The 27,310-nt window shown below is 37.1% G+C and overlaps 1 protein-coding gene across 3 annotated transcripts in view; it reads right to left on the reverse strand.

Moving 5' to 3' along the window:
* Positions 1-27,310, reverse strand: part of LOC117431237 (caskin-1-like) — a 133,511-nt gene that overhangs the window by 25,887 nt on the left and 80,314 nt on the right. For 2 of the 3 annotated variants that reach the window (XM_058995935.1, XM_058995936.1), the window contains exons 3-11: positions 24,479-24,576; positions 23,451-23,596; positions 22,081-22,176; positions 19,479-19,609; positions 8,319-8,427; positions 7,843-7,951; positions 7,178-7,272; positions 5,951-6,068; positions 1,139-1,357 (exon numbers count right to left, since the gene is read on the reverse strand). In XM_058995935.1, the coding sequence (XP_058851918.1) occupies positions 1,139-1,357; positions 5,951-6,068; positions 7,178-7,272; positions 7,843-7,951; positions 8,319-8,427; positions 19,479-19,609; positions 22,081-22,176; positions 23,451-23,596; positions 24,479-24,576 (1,121 nt within the window). The remainder of the gene's footprint in view (positions 1-1,138; positions 1,358-5,950; positions 6,069-7,177; positions 7,273-7,842; positions 7,952-8,318; positions 8,428-19,478; positions 19,610-22,080; positions 22,177-23,450; positions 23,597-24,478; positions 24,577-27,310) is intronic. The other variant, XM_034051982.3, reaches the window with a different exon arrangement.

Raw genomic sequence — 27,310 nt, forward strand, 5'->3', positions numbered from 1 at the left:
TCATATAATGTTTTCCTATGCTAGCAAGTACACCTTTAATGGGGTGACAAAAACAAGATACAGGCCTTCAGGGGTTGAAATTCCTAGAAGCACGTGGCTACCACGATACATTACATTTGCTACAAAATGTTATTTTTGGTTAGCTGACTGGTTTTCTGTTTCTGCCATTTTATTAAATGCTAATTTAAAAGCGAAAAATCAGGCATGTTTCAGAGCTCAAACAATTTGTTAACTCTGTTATGTTTTTAAAACTAATAGCAATTAATTTGGAGGGGTGATAAGGTTGCTGACTTGAACAAAATAAAATAAAAGAAAGAGTTTCTACCCCTGAAATAAAACATAAATATGGACCTCAGTGACTCATACAACAGTAATTATTTAATTAATAATAATAATAATAATAATAATAATAATAATAATAATAATAATAATAATAATAATAATAATAATAATAATATATTGGTATCTAGATGGGTCACCTAAAGATTACTTCCATGTGATTTATTTAGTGATTGGTTACTGCACTTGAGTTTTTTGTGGAGCGTTTGTTAATTTCACTAAATACAGTACAGATTATCTCTTTGACTATGTTTATAACTCACTCATTCTTTTTCTCCAGCCAGCACAGTTAAAGCTGAACACTGGAGGAACCACAAGCAACACAAGGTAGGGTAGCAGTGGGGAAGCAGTTTAGAGCTGCACCTGACCTTTGGCGCTTCCTGGTAGGCTTTAGAAACCCTTGGAGGTGGCGATCTGAAGAAAGCCCACCAAAGTTTAGTAAAGCTTAGAAAACATAAAATAAATCTCAGGGGAGTAATCCTTTATATATCTTGTGCCTTGGATTTCGCCTTACTCCACTGCAGGCTTTGTATGTGGGCCTTCCCATGTTACCATTATGACAAAGAGGAGATCGTTCAGCCACAACAAAGGTGAATAGAATAAGGCAAACTCCAAATTGTCAGAACCAGGACACACTTGAGAAGCGACAAAGTAGAAGTAAATAAATAAATGAATAAAAAGATGATACATTTTATTGAAATAATAATAATAATAATAATAATAATAATAATAATAATAATAATAATAATAATAATAATAATAATAATAATAAATAAAAAGCAAGCCGCTAGTCCTCTACCTTGTCCACAGTGCAGCTCTTCTGAAGTACTATAGGACCTGTGATACCCAAAGGAACTGAAAAGTGGCTGATGGGAATGTGGAGGTGGAGGTGGAGGTGGCGGCAAGTAATGGAACTGATGGTACGTTTCGCCGTTAACCATGGCCCCGGGGCCGTACGACGACGCAGAAATCTGTATCTTTTGATACTGTTGGGTACAAATGACTGTATTCCATGAACCTAGCAACAACAAAAATATAAGAGAAGGAAAAGGGAAACAAATTAAGCAACAAAAATCAAAAGAAAAAAGAGAATCTGAAATGAAACAAACTTTTTTTTCTTTTCCTGAAAGCAGCAAGCAAGCATTTTTGCATTCTCAGTCAGAAGCTTTTACTGCCACATTGAGTTACACCATGAATTACTGTTTTTTTGTTGTTGTTTTTTGAGATGCAGTGAAGACATATATATATATATATATATATATATTTATATATATATATATATATATGTCTCTCATATATATATATATATATAGTATAGATACATCTCTCATATGTAGAAATATTTAAAGGAGGAAATATATGTGAAGTGCAAAGAAAAAAGAAAAAACAACAGGACTTTATCTGATAGAAATGTCTGCTCTTTCAAAATACAAGTGGGCAATTCCCTGATTATGACATTTAAGATCAACACTAGTGATTTTGGTTTCAGATACACCACTTTACAGTGCTGGGTAGGAGAAAGAATCTACTTTCTGAAGACAAACCTGTTCCCATGACACAACTCTATAATTCCCCTCCTTCATTACAAACTTATCGTTTTTGATTGCAACTCTCCTAGTTACTGTAACACGTATTAAAACCACAACTTTATAATAGACATATTTTTAATTGCGTCCAATCGCAATATCTGATCATTAGGTAACCTATCAGGTATACACAGTATGTTAACCCTAAATACCATTTAAACAAATACCTGCTTAATACACATGTCATGTAAAAACTAGCAATTATAACTTGTAGAAACATTAAATATATAATACATTAAAGGTATAAACATGTGTAACTTGCTTTAGTAAAGAATCACTTTCTTGAAATTATTTTTACACTGTATACTTTACATCATCATTTCAGACCAACAGTTCAACTCTCAATTGCAATGAAAGTAAATAACACTGATGTAGTATTTTTTAGTGAAGAAGTTAAGTTAACTTTGCAAGCAATTAAGGAGGGTAATGATTAAGAATGCAGCAAATTAGTATTTCTTTGTGCATTAAAAAAAATATATATGCATATAAACTCCCTTATATTTTACATATGGATTTTAACATTGTATACAGAGCATGAATCTCCTAGACTGCACACAGATGGTTATAACAGCTCCATTTAAAATGAGTCCACTTAATGACAGATCACTGAGAGACAGTTAATGACAATGAAACCAGGCCACGACCTTGTATCCCTTGTGTTCCGTCACCTCTTGTGTACATTGGGCTTAGGGTTCTGAAAATTTGATTAGTGTGAACATTACAGTGAGAACATTAACCAGATCATCCGTCATCTACTGCCAAGTCATTAGTCACCTAGGAAGGAAAATCGTGTTATCACAGTAGATGAACCGATCTCTCAAACCCTAGGGGCCTAATATTGCAGTGGTCTTTACAATAGATCTTCACTACCCATATAAATGTTAGTTAAATATTCATCTCCTTTAGATGATTTATGGAGGATAATTGAATGCGTCTTTTAATTTAATTTGCTGTTATTTAAAATGTTGGCTTTCTAGATTACAAAATGATCAATAACAGTAAGGGCCTCATTTACGAAAGGGCCCTAAATGTAGATGTAACGTGCACCATAAATCAAAATTTACTGTCCCATTTACTAATAGAGAACGCGTTCATTTAAGTGCACGCTATTTGGCTAATTTATATACCATAGCGTGCACACTACATGTAGTGTGAGCGATAAATGTGCGCGATAATGTCCAAGACTTAACCGTGACCACCGTGATATAACAAGCCCCAGCAGTCCAGGCATATATTTTGGTCAGTGGCTTATTGTGAAAGGTGGAGGTGGCTTACATTGACCACAAATGAGCGATCAACAGATGCAGCCCTCAGCAGGGGACCGGCCGAGGCAGGACCTTGTTTGGTCCAGTGTTTTATTTAATCACTCTATTATTTGTACCAATGTAATGAACTATAAAATAAAATCAAAGAAATTATAATGTTAATTCATGTTTATTCACGCTTAATATAACCTGTTATTTACAAGTAATTTTCACGGCTCTATATGAAAACTTTAATGCAAGTAATGCCTCCATGATGCAAGATAGATTTTAGCCCAGGAAAATAGGTTTAAATAGTGCACCTATCAGTGGTTAAAGTATAAAATCAGTGTGTGCCATAATATGCCCACTATTTTGCACGATAAAGAATACAATTGCAATAGCAAATACGGAAATCATGAACTTGCACACTAACTGCAAATATGGTGCAGCATAATATTCTGTGCCCTTTCGTAAATGAGAGACCCTGCGAGCCAAATTTAGATACCGGCATCAGTGTTGCGCCATACTACCAAACTAACTATGAGAACGCTCAATTTTTAGTACTCAGCACTGCAGTCCTGTACCTCTATAAACAATTAAGTTAAACACAACTGATCTCCCTGCAAACTCTGTTCACCTTTATTTGCCTTTGCTTCAAAGCAGGACCAGGACGTGTTGCTGTAAGGGGTTCTACTTTGCAATCTTTGTGGAGTTTTCTAAGTAGAGCTTTTGAGTGAGCTAAATGACCTCTTCAATCTTACTGTCAGTTTTGTGTAAAGGCATCTAGAGTATCAAACATCTCCTCACCTCAAACACAGCAGAACTATTATTGCAAAGCGCAACCTGCTGATAGTTACAATAATCAGTTCTGAAAATATAGCAGTTTCTGAAATTATTAGCTTTCATATTGTCACAAAGCATAGTTCCCTAAAGCCCAGCGGGGCTGCAACCCAGTATTCAAAATGCCATTCTTCTAATACGGATCAACCTCGGCTTTTGAACATTTCTAGATGATATAAAGCCTCTTATAAAAGTTGACAGTAACGGCCTGTTCTTGCTCACATATTAAACTATGGGATCTGTGCAAATCATACCACAACAGTGTCTAGATGTTCACTACATGATGACAGTATACATTAAATGATGTCTAGTTCTACAAGTTGGTATTTTAGCAGCTGTAATGGATTCGTAAAATAATGTTTCATTTACTATAACTGCTACATAAAAGCTACATGACATGGTTTTTATAAAATCTAAATAACACTACTGATACAGTCATTGTGGAGCTATAGAGAAACATTATTTACTTTAGTGGCCCCACAGTGCTGCTATAGCTACAATTGTGCTTTCATTTTTAATTAATTTAGAGCAAACCTAAGTTAGTCACACCCTCCCTTGTTGCACCTGCTACAACTACGACTGATTTTCTCTTAAATCAGTCAGTCCCATGATGCAGCTCTGTGTGGATCGTTTGGCCTGGTTTCTGTTTGTTTACTGTACATGCAGTTTTTTGGGTTACTAAATGCTGTGATGTCAACAAAGTCTGTTGGACCTCTCTTGGAGGGAATTGGAATTCAATTGGTATGAACTGGTTTTCGACACAGAAGTCTCGTTTTCATTTCCTTTTAACTTTTGCTTAGACGTGAGCACATTTATACCCACAAGACACTTTTGAGATAATGCACAACCATTTTGGTATCTTTCATTTCCTTTGTGGTTCTTACCAAACCCCAAGTAAAAGCATTGTGTTCTTTCTACTCCATACTGCAATACTGCAACCAGTGGTGTTCAATAACAAAACAACATACTATTTCTGTCAACTTCTGTCTGACCAACCAGCCAACCAATAAAAACAGCAGCCAACAGCAGTCCACTGAGTACAACCCTCTCCAAGTACAACAGGTTACCGGATAGTGTGGCATGGAAATGGAAAACAGTGGTAGTACCAACTTAAAAAACCCATAGACGTGAGTGCCGTCACCCGGGCGACGAAACATTCACCCCCGATGTGACACATGCCATCTTTAGCGTCAGCCAAGCAACCAGACCTCAATACCTGCAAACAGGGTGTCTGAAACTCAGTGGCCATCGATTCCTGCAATATGTTTTCGGGGGTCACTTTGTTTCAGGTGCTAAACATACACATGCGTTATACAGTGTCCATCATCACATTGACTTTGACCACGGGATGCTGTGCCTTTGTTGCTATCTGACCACGTTTTAGGAAGACATTTCACACCCTTTATTATTATTATTATTATTATTATTATTATTATTATTATTATTATTATTATTTTCAAACTTCTGTTTGTTTTCTTTTCCTTTATTTTTTGCTTGAGTTTTATTTCTATCTTTTTGTTAAACATTAAATAGGTTATTTTGAGATTCTGAGATATACATAAAGGGATCCTGCTGTTTAGTAACACATGCCAATATCTTGTCCATGGAGTTTGTCATTGTTTTTCCTTTAACCCTTTAAAGACCAGACTTTCTAATATCAGCATTTAGTAAAAAAAAAAAAAAATCCATCTTTCTTTGTAGACTGCTGTAAAAAGGTTTTAAAACAGTACCCACCTGCCTTCCATCATAGACAAAAAAGTGCTCTATTGAAAACCTAGCGTTATATACCCCCATCCTCAGTTCAACCAGGTTAGGTATATACTAAAGTCCAATCTTTAAAGGGTTTTACAGCACAGCTCAGCCCCCTTGGTCCTGACAGTAACAAAGGTCAGATCCCCTCATACCAGCCCCTCCCGCCCTTGACAACCTCAAGCAGCACACCTGTCCTCTTACTGATCACCTCCACGATGCTGGAAGGGAAGGATCCCACTCTGTCATTTCCTGTCCTGTTGTCATGGATACAGCCCTTCCACCTGCCATCAGGGTGCTGCTCTAGCACCTGCAAGGAAAGAAAGAAAAACAAAAAAAACATTTTGTATTTATTTTTTTTTATCTATGCACTCACCAGGAAAGATTTATTTATCTGGTCGTTCTCTCAAAACTACAACAGAGAGGATGTTTACACAGTACACCATAATATACACATTATATTGAAAATGGCTACTGCGTACAATGTGCAGATATTTTTTATCAGCAGCAGAATAATACAGTCTACAGTGCCCCCTACAGCATTTAGGAAGTTTTAATTACAGTCTATACCTATATTTTATTTGAATAATTAAAACAGACATTGGTGTATTTGAGACATAACAACTAGAAAGTTTACTTGCACCTGCCTTTAATTAAACACCAGAAAGAAGCTTCATAGTATACTGCTTTTCTTATCATTTAGGTTTTTCCCATGAACAGGTGTAATACTAGAACAGTTGCAGTCACTCTGCCTACATGCAACAGGTGGCGCTGTTGTGGACAGTGCCACTTCATGTCATAAAACATAATGGTGGAATCATCTGACAGAAGTAATAAAAAAAGGGTATGGTAGCAGTGACAAATCTTTTTACAAAATGTTGGTCAAAAGCAAATGAGTATATAAATATCAAAGATTACCCATTAGATTAATGATTTAGTCATATATTTTAAACTCCTAGGGGTGGATACCTATTGTTTTAACTTATATGAACAGGAATAAGGGAATGGCTAAAAGAGTTAAACAATGAGATATGGCCTTACATTACTGTAAGAAAGCAGTTGTATTATATATATATATATATATATATATATATATATATATATATATATATATATATATATATATAGATATACACACACTGAAATACAAAATGTAAAAATGTATTACAGCAATGAGTTTTGTATAATGTAATTAACTCATGCATTTTCTATTTTGTATAAACATTAATTTTCAAAAAAAATATCACAAAAAAAGACCAGCAATAATTATTTTCCTATTGAGCATTTGCTTGAATTGATTTCAACAGTATTGAAAAGAGAACCATTCCTCCCTCCCCCAGTGGATGGCTTTGTGGGGACCTTACTGGCATGCTGTAGTTCAGTTAGCATCTTGTTGTGCAGACTGACTCCGGTACTTACTGTGATGATATCTCCGGCTTTGATATTCAAGCTGGTCAGGTCGTAGTTGTTACAATAATCCTTCATTGACCTCACCTGTAGGGCAGCCGAGGCGTCTGACAAGAACAAAAAATAAACGTTAAAAAATCAGCTAAAAAATGCAATCAGTGCTACTGTAGATACAGCCAGGATAAACATGGTTACATAAGAACAGAATGCAACAAAAAGGGAAAATCATTACCAACATAACGTTTTTTTTACTTTAGTGGAATATTATCATTTTTGCAGTGCAAAACATTAAACAATTTAACTGCTGTACAGCTCTGGCCAAAGGTTTGCATCACCTAGAATTTTAGAACTGAGACATAATTAAAAAAAAAAACAAACAAAACTATATACATAACTAATATATTGTATTTAACATTGTGTAATCAAAATTACTACAAGATGATATTGCAAAAGTCTACTGGAAACCATAATAGTAGTACAGTATTTCATGTTAGATTTCAAAATGTCACATTTTTTGTTAAGTATATGGAAAACTACAAAGCGGTATGTAATTCAATATGTTAACATTATTTAGCAGGTTTCATTGGACTTTATCAAGCAAAATGTGTTCATTCTATACGGTGATGCTAAACTTTTGGTCATAGCTGTAGACCATCATAGAGCAGCTCTCTCTTCACCTCTGAGCAGCTGCTTGATCTCCTTGCTGGCCTGGGTGGCAGTGAACTGGTTAACGATGTCCAGGGCCGTCTGACTGTATGTGTTCCTGACCTGGGCATTGATTCCGCTCTGACAAGGACAGAAACCACACACACTGAATCACAAATAGCAGTTGGAACGACGGAAAAAAAACTACTACAATTTGTTCATGCATACTTTGCTTGTTACATTACCCTTGCTGTAATCCTAGATTCCCATAAGAGATATCACATGTTGAGGCTTTTTACTTATTTTAGTGCACTTTGCAAGGGGGTTGACAAAGTGAAATAATCTAAAAAGCTGATAAAATCGTTTTGACAAACAGAAGTATGTATTAAATAAAAGCCTGTCCGAGGGAAAGCATCAGGTGGCTCTCTCCCTCTGACTCGATTCTCTCCGGCACCAGCAGGCACTCAAGGTCATCAGGTGTCTCTAAGTTCTCCACAGTCAGACTCACATCCAGCAGGAGGCGCACCACCTCTGTCTTCCCGCAGAGAGCTGCCTCATGTAATGCTGTGCCAGCCTTGGTCTGCCTGTTGATGTTGATGCCAGCCTGCAGAAGTAGCCTGTGGGTTTAAAAAGAACAGAGAACCCCAGGTCAAATCACATGACTTAATTTTCATGATGCACCGATATTTTGTTCCAGGATTGTCAGCTAACAATTTGCTTGCCTAAAGTACAACACAATTCTTCCAAATAGAAATTTTCCAGCCCTTTGCCTTGCCCCCACAGTATAAATGTACTTCCTGTGCAGCAGGTAATAGGAAGACCTTACCTGATACCCACCCTCACAGTCTACAACTCAAGTGCTCGGTAAATACATTGTTAAGGACTGATGAATTATAAATTAGTAATGTTACCCGCAGAAATGTGACTGATAGAAACATGACCTTAATTTCCTTCACTCAGCAATTCCCAAGACAACAGTAGCAGCAGTAGCGTAATCTATTGACATACACAATGGCAGTAATCTGTGCTCCATAGACAAACCAAACAAATGTCCATAAATGTAACAAAAGAAAGACACAAATGGTTGAATAAGTATTTCCTTTCTATCCTTCATGACAAGCATTGCCCTTCAATGACTAGCTCACCAAGATACAGTTCAAAATAAGCACGTGCAAATGTATTTTTAAACATTAAATGATATGTTTTTAAGTTTTAGTTTTTAGTTCAGATAATTTCTTGTGATTTGCAGTACTTGTTAATCATTTGCAAATTGTATATACTACCTCAAAAAGTTAAACACAACTGTTGTCTATATTATATTTATCAGATACAGTAAACAAGTCCTGAAGTCCAATTATTGAATTTATTGCCACTGTCAAAATAAAACGACCAATGCACTGAGAGTAACAATGAATTGCCTAATAATAACATTCAATTGCAATAGAGGCACCAGCTCATTTGCATAATAGCAGTTATCCTGCCTGGTCAGCTCTCTGCTCTCAATCTCGCTCTCGCTCCAGATGAATGAACATGTTGCCCTTCATTGTCACAACTGATAGTCACAACTGATAGGCACAGCAAACCAAATAATTAGACTGCAGAGGCTCTGAAGACAGAATCCCAGGTAAATTAATAATATATATATATATATATATATCACAACCTGAGCATCTGGACTGCGGCAGAATCCTCTGTCAGGGGTGGGTGGTTGTGTAGGAGGCAGGGGGGTTATATAGTAAATCACCTCTGTGCCCTTTTGTCCTTAGAGCACTGATGATAAGAGCACAAACTAGGCTTCTGGGCTCAATACTGCTTGAAACTCATCAGAACAATATTTAGCCAACTGCTGCAAGCGTTAATCTCTTCTGAAGAATTAAACTTTGTGAAACCAGCTTCTTATTTTTTGTTATCACTTCCTGATTGGGTTTCTATGCTGCCCTTCTCGCAGTTCTTATTTACAAGGGTTATAAGTTCATATTGACCAAACAGCGGCAGATTTAGGAGAAGTTACTGTGTGGTTTAAATGATATGATAGTGTTGCAGGGCTTGATGCTAATCAGAATCCTTTCAAGGTACTGTTGGTATAAAACATGAAAAGTTAAAATCGACAAAAGATAAGGCAACAATGGCCATGAAACTAAAGATAGCTTGAGGCACTGACATTCATTTTATAAAGATAGCAAATCCATTTATAAGGGATGTTTTATAATATTATATCAGTGAAAAGACTTCAAATTCTATATAAACTACACAGTGGTGAATGGTGAAACAGTGCAGGATATGTGATTAATACAATTGTTATAAAGGGGTGCTGGGGCTAGTAAATTTCAAAAATAGTTTCTGTCATGTCTGCTTTTTCCATAAATTCTTTATTAATTCAGCTCCATGTTTTCCTACCATTTCTGTGCCCACGGAAACATGATTCCAGGTCTGTGAAACTAGGCCTCCAATTTAGTGAGTGTATCAGACCACAAGACAATACGCCCATTCTACTGCCTGGCCCGAGAGAAATCCAACCTCACTAGAAACACACATTCTTTCAGGGGGCTCAGGCCTGTGCTTTCTGACTTCCAGTCTAGTTTTAGTAGGCACACCTGCTTAAATATTATGGTTATTTTAAGAAAATATTTTATTTTAAGTTTTTGCTTGTATGAAAAAAAACCATGGAAACATTGTTTTGAAATGGTATTTTTCTTGACGCAAATACAGATACAAACCAGGACTACAGTTTAAAACAGTTTTGCAGAATCCAAAATGCTTACACTGTGATATCAGATACTGCTAAAACACCTAGCTTTTTGCCCTTAAAATGTTGCTAAACAAAAGCGAACATTACATTTTATTGGAATGGTTGCTGCATTAATTATTTCCTCTCCCCTGTCATTTCTGCTAATTTTGCTCATACACAACACAGACGAGAATATGTACTGATTGCATGGCAGATATTAATGCCCTTCCTATAAGGATATGTGAGGCTGCTGATTAACACGAACCTAAATGAGAAGTTTGCGATTTCAAACAACTAAAATATTACTTATAACACTTTAATACGCCATAGGCACCATAGGTTGAGAATTAATGTAGCTTTTACTGTGTGTGCCAGTAATCAGTATTGAAGTCATCTCAGATGAAAGATACAACAAGATGCAAAGCTTCTGGAATAAAAGTTCCTGGAGGAATGCCTAATCTTCTCTTGAAAATAGGTACAAGCATTTTGGCATGACCGGAGCTCAGTGGAGGCCTGTGTTCTGGCAGGGGCAGAGCTATTTATTGGAAATCTATACCCACATTCCTTCAGTGGTGTCTGCAGAGGTGGGTCTGTGTTTCCAGGAAGAAATGCTTCCTTGCATGAGAGAAACTCATCAGAACCTTAGCAAATTGAGATTACACTACAACTCCTGATGAATGCACGTTTTACAATGTACAGTGGAGCCCACAAGTATTCCTTTAGATAATCATTTGGCTGTCTGGACTTGTTACTAGTAATTAGACAAATTAACAAGGACACAACTTTCAATGATAAAGCATATTTCACAAGTGCAAAATACCAATTAACAATAATACGTTCAGTGACACATGCCTTAATCATAAGTACTAACACCCATTCAGTTGGCATTTTACTGTATATATTCATTGCTTTAATCTGTTAACCATTCAAGGCCTGACCTTTGCTAAGCATGTGGGAACAAGAAAGTACTCTGTAAGACTTCCAAAAGTAGATTCACATTATAGGACTAATCACACTACAGTGTTTATTCGCTGCGATTTTTACACCCAACGTTTCGGAATTCCAGGTTTGGTACGTTCAAATAAACACATTGCTTTGACTACAGGTTTTCGTTAAATGTCCGAGTGTAGCTTCTAGAAAGTGCGTACCATGAGATACCGCGGCCCATTATTAAATATATCCTGAACTACAAATCAAATCACATATCTAATTATATCCAGTAGCATACGCAGGTAAATGGTATTGTGTTTACAGCAAACTGTCTAAAATTGTAAATCATATATGTTAGTATACATGTATTTCCCCCCCAATAATGTAAAACACTGGCTGTGCTGTCTGACGTTACATCTGCGTTGACAGTACTATCTACCTGCTTTTACGGTATAGTTTATAAAAAAAATCAAAATAAAAAAGTGGTAGCCCTATATATATATATATATTCGGGAGATTAAAAAATGGTAGTCCCTTTCATATGTAAAAGGCAGATCTGCCCAGACTTTATTCAACAAGTTGTAAACCGTCTACAGGCACAATACACACTGAGTCGCTCTCTCATGCTCCCTTTTTACTGGAACCTGAGCTCTGGGGGCATTCCACATTTTCAAGAACGGTCAAACCATAGCTCTTTATTAAGCTAAGTCTATGTCTATGAACAATTCTTTAAAATATTATAAAGTGAAATTAGCCTTTAAGGGTTGACCATTTTTAAAACTTAGCCTGCCATATTCTAACATCTACACGCAAATATATTTCAGGGGGCTCAGCAAACAAATGACATATTTTGCACGAATGCACACTTCAACAAATCTGTTTTTACAGTGCCTGAAAAAATAAGTAAAGGGGAAGGCTTGTTAAAAACTACAGTATTATTTACTTGTTAATCATAACACAGAATAAATTACACAATTCCTGAAGTGAATTTTACCTTAAACAACATGACAACTGTGGAAAGAGCCTTCAAACACAGAGCAGCCAGGAGAGCAGCCAGAAAACCAGACAGCATCTCTCATTGAGAGACAACAAAACATTAAAAAAAGACACCTGGAGGTCAACTCTGAAGGACTAGACAAGATAGAATCTGAGAGAAATGAAGCATCCACGAAACGACAAACCAACTGGAAGGTCAAAGTTTTTTATGACTGGGTGAGTGATAGTAACACAAATATAGACTTGAAACCTGTCATGATAGAACACCTTAATACAGTTCTGCGACAATTGTATGCCTGTCAGAAATAGCTCTGAAGAGCCGTATGGCATAAGCAGTTAAATGGGGCTCAGAGTGGGCTTAAACAGACATTTAACTGAAGCGCCCCTGAGCCGTAAGATTATACTGTCAAATGCAGAGTTCAACTCTTCCAACAATGTGCTCACAGCATACATAAAAAACTCGATAAGTCCTATTGTTATTAACTCATCTTAAACAGAAAGAACACTTTAGTATATCTATTAGAACATCATAGTTAATACTTTACTACACTTGTAAATGGAAAACAGGAACTATTCCACATTTGTCTAATTTAAAATCACATTTAAAAATATGAAATTAGTCTTATTTGCTATTTTTTACAGTGTGAGCCATTGTATAATAGGGATAATGCACTCCAGGTTGTGTGTGGTATGACATAATTTCTCAGGTGTTGGACGCACTCAGCCTGTGGCCTCATGCCCAACCACCCAAGGCGTGATGTTATCTCATGTGGTCACCGAACTGTTGTTAAACTCACCGATGAGCCACCAGACTCACCGGGCTAGAAAGCTGGTGAGAGTCACCAAAACAACATGGACGCCGCCATGAAGACTGTCAATGTGGAGTGTGGGGAGACCAAATTAAACATTTAAGTCGACTCTGATGGCTAATCGTTTAAGAAATGGTAAATAATAGAACTCCTACCGAATCCCATTCATTCCTTCCATTTAAGTAGTCAAATCAAAAAGCAAAGACATTTGAATTTAAACTGATGGAGTTTGTAAAGGTGACACTATTTGTATTATCTAACCTTGGCATTTCTTAAATGTCATAGCAATTAAGCCATAAAAAACAGTACTGCTTAGCATAGGAAATTAAAAAAAAAATAGAAAAGGACTGGAGAGATAGATTTCTGAAGAGCAAGAACACCCTGAAGTAAAGAATTGAAGATTGGAAGCTCGTGGCTACACTTTGCTGGGAATTGCCAGTTGCTATAAATGTGCAATGTGAACGTGTATTTTTGCACTGAAGCAATGGTCCCAGTCTGTTTAACAGATTGTCAAGCCTTTCACCTGTCATTCTAAAAATGTCTTTGTTTCTGACAACAGCAAGTCTGTTACAGCCTTGCCAGCCGCCAGGGTACAATGTTTTCTCCTACTACTACTAGTCACCATATTGATGTCACCAAACTGTTTTTTAATCCAGTCACCTGTGCATGTACTTCCGCCTCACCAGTTTCTTTGCACCGGTGAATGAAACAACACACCCTTCCTTTAGTAACTGAAGACATGGTATTCTGGGAGATGTAGTTTTTAGTTGATATTTTAGGGGAGGCAGACACATTTCAGTGGTTTCACCTCCCCCTGGCGTCACCACTGCTTTGGAGCAATAATCATGTGGCAGCTGGCACCCGATCCATATTACTTTCAGATTATATCCAAATTTAGCAGGACAGAGTGGTGATCGCTGCGTTTTTTGTCCAAATATTCAAACCTGTTTCGATATATATTTTTTCGCAGCGATTACGCTCAAGTATGAAAGGCAATATTCAATTCCATAGGTTCAACTTCTTACCCTAGCAAACGCAGCAAATAAATGTTATAGTGTGAATATCCCTTTATCCTATTGAGTGTTACAGCCACACCTGTGTTTAATGACACAGTTAAATGGGATTAAGACCTGCCCTAATTGTGCTGGCACCTTCCCTTGATGTGAACCAACCATATCTAACTTCAGCAATACAGTGAGTCATGCTCTCCAGCATCCCTTCAAAAGGATAGTTATTGGACATGCAAACATATGCAGTCTATTGTAATTCCAGAGGCATACACTAGGGACATTCAAAATACTTGAATATTGCCACTATAATCACGTTCTCTTTATGTTGTTGGATTGGATTCTAATGAGAATTTACAGCAACCAGGTGGCTCATGTTAAATAGGAATTTCAATGTTGTTCTTACCAAACCGCAGCACTATTGATGACTCCAGTCTCAGTACAGCATGTGGAAATTTCATTAAATTATTGATTTATTCAAATTTTGTCTGAAACCTTTAGAAATGGATAATGTATTTCAGCACTTGCATGACTGGTTTTAATAAGGAATTGTACCTCAACAAATTGAGTCTGTTGCATAGTATTTCATAGTATATAGAAAGGGCTACATAAGGCTCCTGTTATTATTATTATTATTATTATTATTATTATTATTATTATTATTATTATTATTATTATTGGGTTTTTGCTTTAGAATTGGCATAAAAATCAGACTGAGATGACCAAACACACACCCATTAATACAGCTATCTTTGAGCACTGTGTTTATGAATCACAAGTAACCCACTGGGCCTCAATTATTATAATATTATTATATCAGTTTATAATAAATAACAAAGAAGGCAATAAATCTGCTCCACATGATCTGCAGACCAAGTACATGCCCTTTCACATTATCATATTCACTTTCCAAACAAGGCACACAAGATTTATTTAAGGGAGGGCAGTTTATCTTGTTCTGGAAGAGGCTTGTATTGATGTCGATAATAGACATTTATGATGATGAAACCCCCTCTAGTTTGTTGATATACTGTATTAATATCTGCAGCTGAAAAGCAAAGTATGGGCTCTTTCTGATTGAGACCCAGAGCAGATTTGATTACAATGCAAAGCAGACTACAGGGAGATAAGAGTCTAACTGTGATTATTTTAAATGAAAAAAAAAGATTACTAGTAGTATTATTAGAAGAAGCAGTAGTCTTAATAGTATTTAAGGATGATAATGCTGACATCCTGAATCTTATTTGCCATCTACCGTGGTGGGGGAATTGATGACTTACTTTGGTGGAATTCAACCATTATTGAATTAATCCATTATCGATCTTTGCAAGCCTCAATTAAACATTAATGGGTTAATTAATCACCCTGGTGCTCTTTATGGAGTCTCACATACTGTAGCTAGCTACCCAGTAAAAAATGTCAGAATATAATGATTGCTTTTTAATAACATAATTAATAATTGTACAATTGTGTATAGTAATATGCACATGAATGCTTTCAGTTTTATTTTAAAGCATTTGTGAAGAGTCTTTCTTTTGAATTATAAATGGTTGCACCTCTAGTAATTAGCCTGGGTTGGTAGAGTCCAGCTAGGACAGTCAATCTTTATTTTATATAGCACCTTGCATAGTGGACCACCATGACAAATTGCTTTACAAGATGTCCACATAGTACACATTTGGTCATTGTGGTAGTTTTCAGGCCTTCATGCTCATCAAATCTTGAAGGCTGTTTTTCTGTTTTGTATCAGTATTGTACTAATCGCTGGTCTGGGCTCTCTGTGACAGTTCTGCTGGATTGGAACTAACTTTTAGATGGCATTGCTCAGCGAACTGAAACATCTACACTGGCATCCCAGTGTTTTTTGACTCTAAGGGTGACTGTGCAGAATCTGGGCATATTCAATCTGGACATATTCTTATATATTGCTGTCACAAGCATTTAGAATATATATATATATATATATATATATATATATATATATATATATATATATATATATATATATTAGGTTAGCGGTCCCATCATTTTTGTCCATGCCATTTTCATTTGTTTTATTATTTACAATATTATGTTGAATAAAAAATCAAAAGCAAAGTCTGATTTCTATTAAATATGGAATAAACAATGGTGGATGCCAATTACTTTTGTCAGTTTCAAGTTATTTCAGAGAAAATTGTGCATTCTTCGTTTTTTGTGGAGGGGTACCAACAAATTTGAGCACGTCTGTATATATATATATATATATATATATATATATAAATATAATCAATATGAAGACGTTAAAAGGTTTCTTTGCATCCTTCGGAGAGTTCGGAGAGTTGACCTAAACAAGCACATTTCTTCTTCTTCTTCTTCTAATACAATTCAAATCCTTGCAAAACCACAGCTATGCCATGCAGCGCTTATCTTTTCTCTGGTCTTTTCGTTCTGCTATAGTTCTCAGTGCAAATGAAATGACGGAGAATATCGCTAAGAAACTGTAATAGGGCCAGTGACAGACAGACTAAATCTCACAAGATACAGCCTCTTTATAATACACCTCCAGCTCCCGGAGGGGGGTCACTCAGCACTATCTGACAACAGATGCAAGATAACCCCAGAGACTTATTCTGCAGAGCCACAATAGATTTCACTTCCTCTTGAAGCTCGATACACATTTTGCTGCCTTTTCACACCTAGGAAGCTTTTGGTGGTGCTTTTCAGTGACTCTGTTACACTGAGGGCTGAACCTGAAATTGTGTTTTCTATTTCCCTCGACCTGCATTTCTCTTCCGTTTCTTTAAAGAAATCCCACTCCCCTGGAATAATTCTGTATCTGGTTCTTAAGGCTTGTGTCAATATTCAATTTGAAACTACCATAAGCAGTTAAGCCTGGGGGTGGGGGTTGAGGACAAAAACAGCCCTCAATAGGACTAAGGCTGATTGACTACTGTGCTTGTGTCCCCACCAACAGACACTTAATAATAAACAAACAATAAGTAGCAGTGTGGAGTAGTGGTTAGGGCTCTGGATGCCTGACCAGAGGGTCATGGGTTCAATCCCAGGTGGGAGACACTGCTGCTGTACCCTTGAGCAAGGTACTTTACCTAGATTGCTCCAGTAAAAACCCAACTGTATCAATGGGTAATTGTATGTAAAAAAAAAAAGTGGTATAATTGTAACAATAGTAAGTTGTCCTGGATACAGTGTCTGCTAAGAAATTAATAATAATGGTGACAGCATATCTCTTTGAAAATACTGTTTACTATGACAGCAGTATATCATTTTTTTAATCGAAGGCTCAGAACTGCAATGACTCGGACCGCTTTCTAAATAATTACCTCATAAAGAATACTTCCTTCCTTGCTTTGCATGGATTTGTCAGCATTATGTAAATAGAACAGTCACACCGACACATTTTAAATATATGGATCTCTTATTGATACTAATTCTAGTCTAACTCGATTTCCTCTTCATAAACAGCAGCAAGAAAAGGGATGGTATTGCTAGGCAATACCTGGCCCCTGACCCCTGACCCCAAGCTTATTAGGCAACTACAGTTTGTTTGCTGTTGAACTGTCAATAAGCAGGTCCGCACTCTCTCAGGGTAGCTAGGGGCTAAATGTCTGTATGTACTAACACATGAGATAAACCTGTATATGTTTTAATGATGGACAACAACGGCAGTACTTGGTTGAACTGTGACTTTGTTAGCAAGCCTACACACTACTGGAACGATTATGTTCTCTGCACTGCCTTACGACTTCATGAATGAATGGCCAAAGATGGCGTTCAGAGAGGCTGCTAAAGCTGAGAATGCATCTTTTTCATTTAATGCTAAATATACCTCTACAGACTGTCATGTTGTATATGTATATCTCTTTTCTTCTACTAATAACATTATTACTTTGAAATAAAACAAACAAAACAAAGTGGTACTACATAACACTACATCCACACCTGAAAAGCTAAATTAAGGCTTTAGACAACCTGAAATCCCCTAGGAAAAACAGTGAAACAAAAGAGTATGTTTAGCAGTGCATCTACTGTATAAGGGATTTGAGAGATTCGGCAGAGAAGCTATTTCTTTACAAGTAAAACATAAATACATTATCACAGCAATGTAGCTGAGTATTTGAATAAACAATACACATCGTTTCACAGGTCATTTGACAATACAAAATACAAGCAGTCACATTTTCATCTGTCAGATGAAGGGCATTGGAGGCACACAAACACAACACAGAAGAACAATTTTTATTGTGACTTATATTGCGCTGGCTTACCTCGTTCTCAGGAAGCAGGAGCTTATTTTCTGGTGTGTATAGGCAAGGTCAAAGCCAAGGTGCGGAGGAGGGGGGTATACGTTTGGCAAACGTAAGGTATAGATGTGAAACATGATTGTATTTTAAGACATAAAGGATTGTATTTTAAGATATATGTTAACATTTTAGGACACAACAGTTTTTAGACAAAGCAACATGAATCAAAGTGGGATATGAATTGCTTTCTTGACAGTTCTGCTCATCAGAATCTCTGGAGTTTCTTTCAAAAGTCTTACAATGCCTATCAAGTCGAGGAAGCTGAGGACGGTGATCTCTTATCTTGGAGATGAGCAGAACAGAGAGTGAAAAAAAAAAGCTCTGATTGCGCTGGACTGTCTCTAAATGATTTCTCCAAACTGGGTTTCGAGATAAGCGATTTGATTTCTCAATTTACTCTCAAAAAGAAAAAAAGAAAAAGAAAAAGAAAATAAATGAAAAAGTTCTTATTTAATGCCTGAATCCCTGGGACAGTTTAAACTAATTTTGCTGAGCACGATTCTTTTTTTCATAACTGCTTCATATCCAACCTTCATGGTTCCTATAATTCTCTGAATCTAATTCTCTGAATCTAATAGACAGAGAATAAGGCCTGTTTTTATATACTTCAGATACTTTTTATATACTTTTAGATACTTCAAGCTCCTAAGCCAGTGGTGGCTCATCCAGTCCAGATGTTGCTTCAGCAATGTCCTTATTTACTGAATTGAAGAATCCAGAGCCTTGTTCAACCTGTAGCTGTTTAATTGAACTTTGGTGTTCAACAATATCTTGTATTGGAATGCACTGAAAAAGCACAAGTGAGTACCGCTGATCTCAGCCAACCACAGTTCTGGTTGGCTTAAGTACCAGTCTTCTGATAAATGGAGAGCACGTGAGAACCCCTGTCCTCACCTGATGATGTCGATGTGGCCATTCTTGGCTGCCTGGTGCAGGGGGCTGGTGCCGTTGGGGTCAGTGGTGTCGCCCGGCTTGGGCTCCAGCAAAGCAGCGCACATGTTGCTGCTCAGCAGCAGCTGGACCACCTGTGCAGAGGCAAACACGACCATGACATCATTACCACAGCCGCGAGTCATTACTACAGGTCTGGAACATTCTGGAACATATTACGGGTGTTCAGAAAAGTGGTACCGAAGCGTGGCCTGTGTGAAACAGCTTACAGTGTGGTGCCAGGGAAATCGGTCTGGAAAAAAACAAAACAAAAAAAACAGCAAAACAATACAGGACTATTGGAAATGGTGTTATGCTAATAAGAGCAATATTTTTATATATACGGCCACTAGGTGGTGCTAATTAAGAATCCTGTAAGACTCAAATGTAAACAACACCACATCGAAGTAAATGGTCTTAAAACCACAATCATTAATTGATGTTCCCTGCTCCTAAACTATTTAAAATGCAAATAAACAACACTGATATATTATTCTCCTTAGGTGACATTATGACATTGTATTTGGCTTGCTACTTAAAACCAATGTAGCTTTGTGACAGGGAGCAAAAGGATCAGAGCTGTAAATCTCCCTCCTGACCCAAGAGGGCGCTAAGCAGAGGTACTTGCACACCGGTGCTAAGAGCAGATGGCTTGAATGCTGGGGTGGAAATGGAAGTCGGTTGTCTTGGTGCAGGGCAAGGGAAGTGCACCCAGAACTGAGAGGGAATCGTTCTGTTGGGACTTTTATTTTTGTTAACCTTTTCAGTTCCTTTAGCCTGTGAGCCCATTTTGAATAAAGTACACCCCGACTACCATTGCTGGTATCGGGTCAATTTGTACCGATCCAGCGACTTTGTGATGTCATTTCTACCACTGCACTCATCAGACCGTCACAAGTTTATAATTAGGGCTTCTGTTTTTCAGTTTTTATTAATTTCATTTATTGCTGCTTATATTTAGCTATTTTTGAGTTTTATGTAAATTGATTTTTTTTCAGGGCTTTTGCTTTTTATGTACTGTATGAAATTGTTTTCGGTTACTTGTGTGGGTTTTTTTTCTGCTACAACGACAGTGCACACTTCATTTGTACCTTCTTTCCTTTGCTGTCTTCCACAACGAAATCCTTATGGTCACAGACATATTCTTCTGGGGTTTTTGTGTGTTTCGGCATTTTTTTACATTTCGCCAGAATTTGCAATTCTGTTTTAAATTCCATGAGCGTGTACATACTCCCTCTAAAACTGTAATATAGCTTTAAATCTCGTGAGCAAGAACAATCCTGTGTTTTTAATTGCAATCTCGTTTTAAATCTCGCAAGTGTGTTACAATCCTCCAATAGAAATGTAGGAATGTGCTGTCACTCAGTAGTTGGGGCGGGTTTAAAGTATTCAGAACGAATCTAGATACACGTCTAGAATAAAGGACAACTGTAGGTTATTTTATTTATGTTTTTCACAGGGAAAGGGGTCAAGTCAATGTGAATTGAGTAACCATTTCCACTGTTTTTCTGGTGTTTTCCAGTGTTTATTGGATATATACCGTTTTTACATTTTTTGTATTGGCAGGATTTTATCGTTTTTTATCGGTTAAAACTGAAAATCAGAAGCTATTCTTGTTACATTCGGCAGTTAAATTGGCTTCAGAGTAAAATCAGTCAGTTTAAGCAGAGCTCAAATTGCATTAGTGATTAGTTATGTTGTAGTGAGAAGAGCCTGGATTATGATGTGGCTAGCCAGCTGTTTTACAGAGCTCTGACTCTTAGGTTATCTAACCATGTACAATCAAACACTGTAGGCAAAGTAAAGTGATTACATTTTCATACTGCTCTTAACATTTTTTTTTTTTTGCTTAATTCATATTCAGAATGCATTCTTTAAGTGTCAGCTTTGCTATACCACACATACCTCAAAGCTGCATAATGCTTGAAGCTCTTACTAAATAACAGTAGGATTTAAAAGTTAGGTAAAGTACATTAGCTTGAGATGCATCATGCATGCAGTATTTTACTAGAAAATGTTGGAGAAAAGAAATATCATAACCATTGACATTGAACATGTCCATATTTCTGAAAGATTTGTATTCCAATGTGTAATGAAAAGCAACTCAGAAGGTAATTTTGTAACCTTACTGGTGTGTCAGCTTCCTGCAGTTAAAAGCTTGGATAAACAGAGGCTATTTCTGCATGGCATGTCCAACTGTCACTAGATTGGTCCATCAGTCTAAAAAGCAGGCACGGTCACTGAATGAAATTGCCATGTGTCTGCATGAAGACAAATATCGTGTAACACCACTTGGGAGGCTCATATTCCATTCCTGACAGTTTTATCTTCACTTTGCCGGTTCTCTATCATCTTGATAGGCAATCAACCTGCTCAAAAACAAGGAAAAATCGATCTATTAGGGACAGGAAAAGGATCGCGAAGGTGATGTCTGAGTTCTGCTGTACCCAGACTAAAAGCTCTTGGGTTATCTCTGGTACCTCTGCATCTCTCAGCAGTGTGCTAACCACACCCCAGCAAAGCCTATAGATTGGTGCTCTATGTTAAAATGTATACAGGAACTCACCCCGACTCTTCCAAATTCACAGGCCAGGTCTAAGGGAGTCTTTCCTGCATTGTCCACAATACACGGATTGGACTGGTGCTGTAGCAGCATCTCTGACTGCGGGAAGGGGAGAACAAACACAGAAATGAATCACATTGAAAAGCATCTGATAAGCTAGGTATTCATAGTTTATCTGCGTTGTGTTCGTGCTTGGTGCGATTTGTGCTGAGTGTACAACAAAGCATAATAAAACCCATGTTAATGAAAAAAAAAACGCTTCATTTTGACATAAGCCAGTGAAAGCAAACATTTATTGTTCTTTTATCTACTTTTTATCTAATTTCATGATGTCAGTTTTAGCTTTCTCAAGCTTTACTTGACAGCTTTAGCTGGATGAAAACAAGGATGTCTCTCCAGCAGTTACAGTCAGGGACTCAGGTACTGTGGAGACAACTGCACCAGCCGCTTGCCCCAGAGAACAGGCCGTTAAAACTGTTTTCCTGAACAAGGGAAACCACACACCATGTGGGAAGTAAGTGTTTGTTAGGGCAGCCTAAGCCAGGATGTCCTATTAAAGTGATTCCGCAATCCCATTACACCTCTTATAATCTCACCAGTTTCTTTTGTAGGATTTTTTTGTGTGTGTGTGCTATTAATAACCCCTTAATTATATTCAATACATCTTAATAATTACAGTGAATGTGTTTATGACAATGAGTCAAACTTGAAATGATGCATTTTCAGATCCAGTACTGTAATTTTTAAACAAATACAGTATTAGGACCAAAACATATATGCATGTATTGTTGTTTTTCATTGATTATGCACATAGTTATACACTGAAGGTGTTAGAAATATGAATACTAGTGTTACATCATAGTTAGCCAAAATGCTGTAATTCTATGAGACATTCAATAACTCAAATGAAGCACTAGATTGGTCATCGTTGCATCAGTTTATATGTAAATGAGTGAGCCTTTCTTGCCATCAGATATCTGTTTCTGAGAACTCACAACTGTTTTTTTAATTGCAGTTTTAGCTTCAGTAAGTGTGCTCTGTCATTCTAATCAGATTTAGTTCATAATGAAATTAATCTTCTGGTGCACCTTTATCGTTTTCTCTTTGTTTAATTATTAGACAAGTCCCCAGCACTTTACTTTACTTTACTTTACTACTTTAATATTTCAGAATTGAACTTGCATCCATATCCGACTGAAGGCAAGACATGAACTGACACTCTATAATGTTGCATTTTATTGCATTTATCCATGTAATTCAACCAATTCGTTGTGTTTCTTAAGTTTATTTACTGGTTTATTTCTAGACGCCACCCCCCCTCTCCTTATACTGGTTTTATTTCATATATTCAGAGGAAATCATTCAGGACTTACGACATCATAATGCCCGTGCTGTGCTGCAAGATGCAGGGGGATCTGTCCTTCATCTGATTGGCTGTTGACAGAAGATCCCGACTTCAGCAGCGTCTTCATTGGTTCAACTTTACCCTGCCAGGCCGCGTAGTGCAGTGGACGCATTCCTGTGGAAGAGAGCACCAGTGTAAAACCCCGCGCTGCAGCTCCAAAGAGAACTCTCAAAGCTCTTCTACGGGTAAGCGAGACATCCAGCAGCACCAAATCCGTATTATAAACATTTAAAAAGACAAATCCTGGAATCTGACCATCCAAGCATGCCTAATCTGTATCATGGATATTTAGAAACAGAGGGATTGCCCATAAATTATATTTATAGTACAGTATTGCACGGTTGTCATTTTGTTGGCTCAGGAAGTCTATGTTTTAGTGATTACTACCTATGCAATTTCCTGTTTTTATCATGAAACAACAATGGGAGTGTTAAGTTCCAAAACACTAATATTATTCTCAACCCCCATACTTGATTACAGGACACTGAGATTGGTAAAGGTTGGGTAGCACTAATGTATTCTGCAAAACTCCATTGTATTGATTTTGTCTGGGAAACTCTGTGTCTATGATGAGATGTTTTTCAACCAAACCTTAGTAAAATATACAGCTTCACATGTCTTAGTAGCCTCGGCCATGAGGGTATCTGACAGTTTAGAACTAGACTTAAGCAATACTACTAGACACAGTAAGCACTGCCTGCTAGATAACTGAGTGTGGATATAAAGCATAGCAGGCAATGATGCTATACATTTCTTATTTTTACTGCTCTCTGTACTTGTAACAGGGGTGATGATATACTGCAGCAAACTTTGCATGTGCCTTTTATAGTTTATCCCAACGGCTACATGCAAAGTTTGCTGCAGTATATCATCACCCCTGTTACAAGGACAGAGAGCAGTAAAAATAAGAAATGTCACAGAAAGCAAGGTACTGTGACTTGTTGAGGTTATTACTGTAATTCATATTGAACTAATCAATGACAAAGAATCACGTACCTTTCTGGTCTTTAATATCCACTGTAGCCTGTGACTCCAGCAGCAGGGAGATGAGTTCCATGTTTCCATTGAGGGCAGCATGATGTAAAGCTGAGAACCTGAAGACAACAAGAAAAGAAACATGAGTTCAGAAACATGGGCCACTGGAGCACAGTTGAGATGCCCCCATAAACCTGTCCCAAACACGTACTGTATGCCTTGGTATTGCGTTACATTAACATACCTTTTTGTCTACTGATTTTCAGTTTTATTGGGCTGCTTTACTCTTTTTTTGTAGCATACAGAATGCCCACGAAAAGAGGGAATATACAGGAGCATGCAACTTTGTAAATGCTCTTCAGTGTTGCTTATTTTGCTTAGATGTGGTACATGGAAACAAGTGTTTACCAGGAGAAAACATTGCTTTAGTTTTCTCTGCACAGGTTCTGCACATCTCTTACAATGTATAGTAAGTTTACAGTTATAGCACCACTATTAATTCTAGGATGCCTGTTCATGAAGTGTGCAACGGAACCACATTGTATAATACAATGAATAACAAAGCAACTTACGCATACAGTATAATAACTTTTGGTAGATTTCTTAATTTCACTTCACTGAATTTGCACTTAAATTTGTGGCTTAAGCCCTACATAACTAATAGCCAAATGCTACATTCTGTGCTACACGTTCAGTGTTTTAGCAATTTACCTATTTTATAGATTCAGTGAATCCCGGCTGCTTAACCCAGAGCTCATATTTGCTCAGTATTTCAGAAAGCAAAAGTCAGAAACTATTTGGTCTCTGAAATGAAATAGCTCATACTTAATCCCATCCAGCTCCTATCCTCCTTTATTAGATTGTGCTCTTCTGTTTGGCTGTCTAGGAGGAAGCAGAACCAAAGCGCTCAGCTCTTTCCTTTTTGATAAATCAGATTAGCTTGGCCTGAATTCAATTACATTTTTACTTCAGGGAAAATTTGGGGAAATTGTAAGTTTATGCAATTAAGGGAGTAAACATTGAGCAATATTTATAAGCATTGATGATGTGTTAGTTAAGTCAATATATATATCTATGGTTTATTGAACAATCCTATAATTTTCCTAACCATTTTCAGATAGTTACAATGCTAACTCGATTGGGCACTTCTGGTTTATAGTTTGGGGTTCCATTGATGAATCCTTTGTAAGGTTACCCCAATGTTCTGAATTAGAGAATCTTTTCCTGTGTCTCAATTATACAGGAGCAGAATGAAGTTGGCATTGCAGAAGGGAAAACTTATTGTGATAATCCCTTCTGTCTTGGTGGTTGCAAAGAAACAGGAGAATGAAGGGGCATAGGAATTTGTCTAAAACTTAATCCTCCATAACCTAAGATCATTAAACAGTAAAGAAAGAATGGAAACTGTGTCAGCTCTGGCCATCAGGACACCCCCAAGAGTTCACTATAGTGTGGCTAAATAGATACTTGTATCATCTACATTTTCTTTAGATTTTATTTGCGTTACCTGGTCAATACTGTGTTATGTGTGTTTTATATGATAGTCCCCAACTCACTTCCTCACAATCAGCCTTGATTCTTTTCAGAAGCAATGTGTGGGAAAACAATAATTATTGAAAATACATTTTGCATTACCAAAGCAAGTCTCTGTAAGAGAAACCAGTGTATTCGAAAGTGGCCAGGCAGCACAACGCAAGGGCCAAACAGACAACAGTCATATGCAATAACGGAGAGCCATGGAAAAAACACACAACTGCTGACACAACTCTCAGATCAGAAGTTCATGCAAACCAGTTTTGTGGAATTCCCTAAAAAATCCAGCTATGGCTTATGCAGTGGGTATAGGTTGATCAAATCAACCACTTCATTTTTGTAAATGTTTCACCTTCTATTTTTCATTTAGTGTTTAAAACTTATTGATGTATGATCTTAATTTCCATTTTGTTTCCTCTGAGAAATGAGACTTAACCTGATTTATTAACAGCAATTCAGCACTGCAGCCAAGACAGACAGTCAGTCCTCCAGCCAGGAATTCATAAATAATGGAACCATTTCTCAACTTACACATTTTGTATAAATATACATTCATATTCGAAAAACTGCATTAATGTTACAGCTAAATTTAAATGTTTAAATGCAGCTGTAAAATGCATGCAGAATTAGGAACATTTGGACCATATTGGCCTCTCCAATATCTGCAGCATACCTGAAATATCCAGCATTTTACATGAGAAATCTAAACCTGTATTGCCAACATTTATCTGAGGAGAGTAACAAAATTAACAGCTGCTTAATGGCAAATTTCAAAGAGAATCCCTAAGAAGTCGATCGGGTTTGCTGTTAGGTGCTGAGATCTCTACTTGTACTTTAGCCAATTTTCCTCTGAAATATTGAATTTGCACTTTACATGAAATGGACCTTAGTTTTGAGTGTCAGGTAAGAGATTGACGATGTGACCAGATTGCTAATCCATGCTGTCTGTGCCTCATTCTCCTGGCTGATGGCCGCGTGGTCTCTTGTGGCATCCTACACATAAAGAGAATTTTAACAACAGCTCACAGCTATCTGGGAATGCTGAAAATGTCTTGTCAAAGTCATAAGTTGAGTATTATCCCCAGAACTGACCTTACTGACCCACTACACACTTTACATTGCTTATTCATCCTTTTTGACAGAAAATGGTGCAGTAGTACAGGTATAGCAGCCACACTCCTCTGCCCTCCCTCTGTTTTGTATAAAATAAAACACCACCCAAATCAATCCCTCTGTGTTCGACCAGTCCTGACATCATTAGTGCTACAGATTTCATGCACAGAGCTTTCATAATGACAAGACCTAATGCAGAGCAAGTGG

The sequence above is a fragment of the Acipenser ruthenus genome, chromosome 22 (genome assembly GCF_902713425.1).
Source record: "Acipenser ruthenus chromosome 22, fAciRut3.2 maternal haplotype, whole genome shotgun sequence".
Lineage (NCBI taxonomy): Eukaryota > Metazoa > Chordata > Actinopteri > Acipenseriformes > Acipenseridae > Acipenser > Acipenser ruthenus.